The 1077-nt window shown below is 36.9% G+C and overlaps 1 protein-coding gene across 1 annotated transcript in view; it reads right to left on the minus strand.

Annotated features, from left to right (window-relative positions):
• ZNF573 (zinc finger protein 573) overlaps positions 1–1077 on the minus strand; it is a 53298-nt gene that overhangs the window by 49038 nt on the left and 3183 nt on the right. Inside the window, exon 3 of the mRNA XM_008594074.1 lies at positions 436–534. Within this exon, the coding sequence (XP_008592296.1) occupies positions 436–534 (99 nt within the window). The remainder of the gene's footprint in view (positions 1–435; positions 535–1077) is intronic.

A 1077-nucleotide genomic window follows, 5' to 3' on the forward strand; every position in this document is an offset into this window, starting at 1 on the left:
TTGTTTACCTGTTTATTTTTATGTCTACTTACTCTAATACAATGCAAATTCCATGAGAGCTGGGACCTTATAAGTCTTATTCACTATCACTGCTTTGATACATGGGAGTTTGTGGGTGGGTATTCAAAAAAAGAGCTGGAAAAGCAGTTGAATCCAAAATAACAGATAAAGTATTGCACTAAAAAAAAAAGAGAGCCCCCATCACTGAAAATGGGTTTGAAATATAAGAGAAATAAGGTGACTAGTAAATGGGGTAAAGTTGAAGTTCCTTCCATGTTGAGATCTTTATTTCCTCCCCAGGCCACTGGCCTGTCCTCCACAAGTCTTGGCACCTGGGAGGACAGCTTTACAAACAACAACTACAGAAGTGTCTCCTCTCTCTAACCACATAGGTTGTTGATTGCTTCCCCGGTGTAACAGCCCTGATTGCCTTACCTGTGTACCACCTTTGTGTTTCTTCCCTCAGAATCATCCAGGGCTCTTTTCCTTGTTCCAATAAGTCAACCACGTCTGGCTTAGAAATGGAATGTCCTGCTTATAAGAAAAGAAATGCTACATGGTGTAGAAATAAAAACAAAGTCACAGAAACCTTTGAGCTTTGGCAAAATTTGCAATGAACTAAAGGTTAAATGTTACTGATAAAAACTTCAAATAAAAGAGGGGCAGAGATGATTTTAAAAATGAGGCAGGTATGGTGAAACTTTGTTTTAATTTAACTCTCATACAGGCTCTGTCTCTTAAGAAAAAGCTTAACAATGTTTGTGAAAGTCTCTGGAGCCAGAGGGCTGAGGCACAAATTCTTCTTTGTAAACCTACCAACCTTGTGACTTTGGCCATGTCACTTCAACTCACCATTCCACAGTACTGACAAGTAAACTAGGTATAATAATACTGCTATCATACGGTTACTTAATGATTAAACCCTTTTATAAATGTATATATTTATTTTTCAGAATAGTGCCTGGGACATGAGTACAACTGTACCAGTTTATAATTATTTTATTTCCTTAAGAGGAAAACAAGAAGCATCCCAATTGATTTACAAAATCTTCATTCAATATTAAATGCAAAGTTGAA

The sequence above is a fragment of the Galeopterus variegatus genome, unplaced genomic scaffold, assembly GCF_000696425.1.
Source record: "Galeopterus variegatus unplaced genomic scaffold, G_variegatus-3.0.2 Scaffold10092, whole genome shotgun sequence".
Classification (NCBI taxonomy): Eukaryota; Metazoa; Chordata; class Mammalia; order Dermoptera; family Cynocephalidae; genus Galeopterus; species Galeopterus variegatus.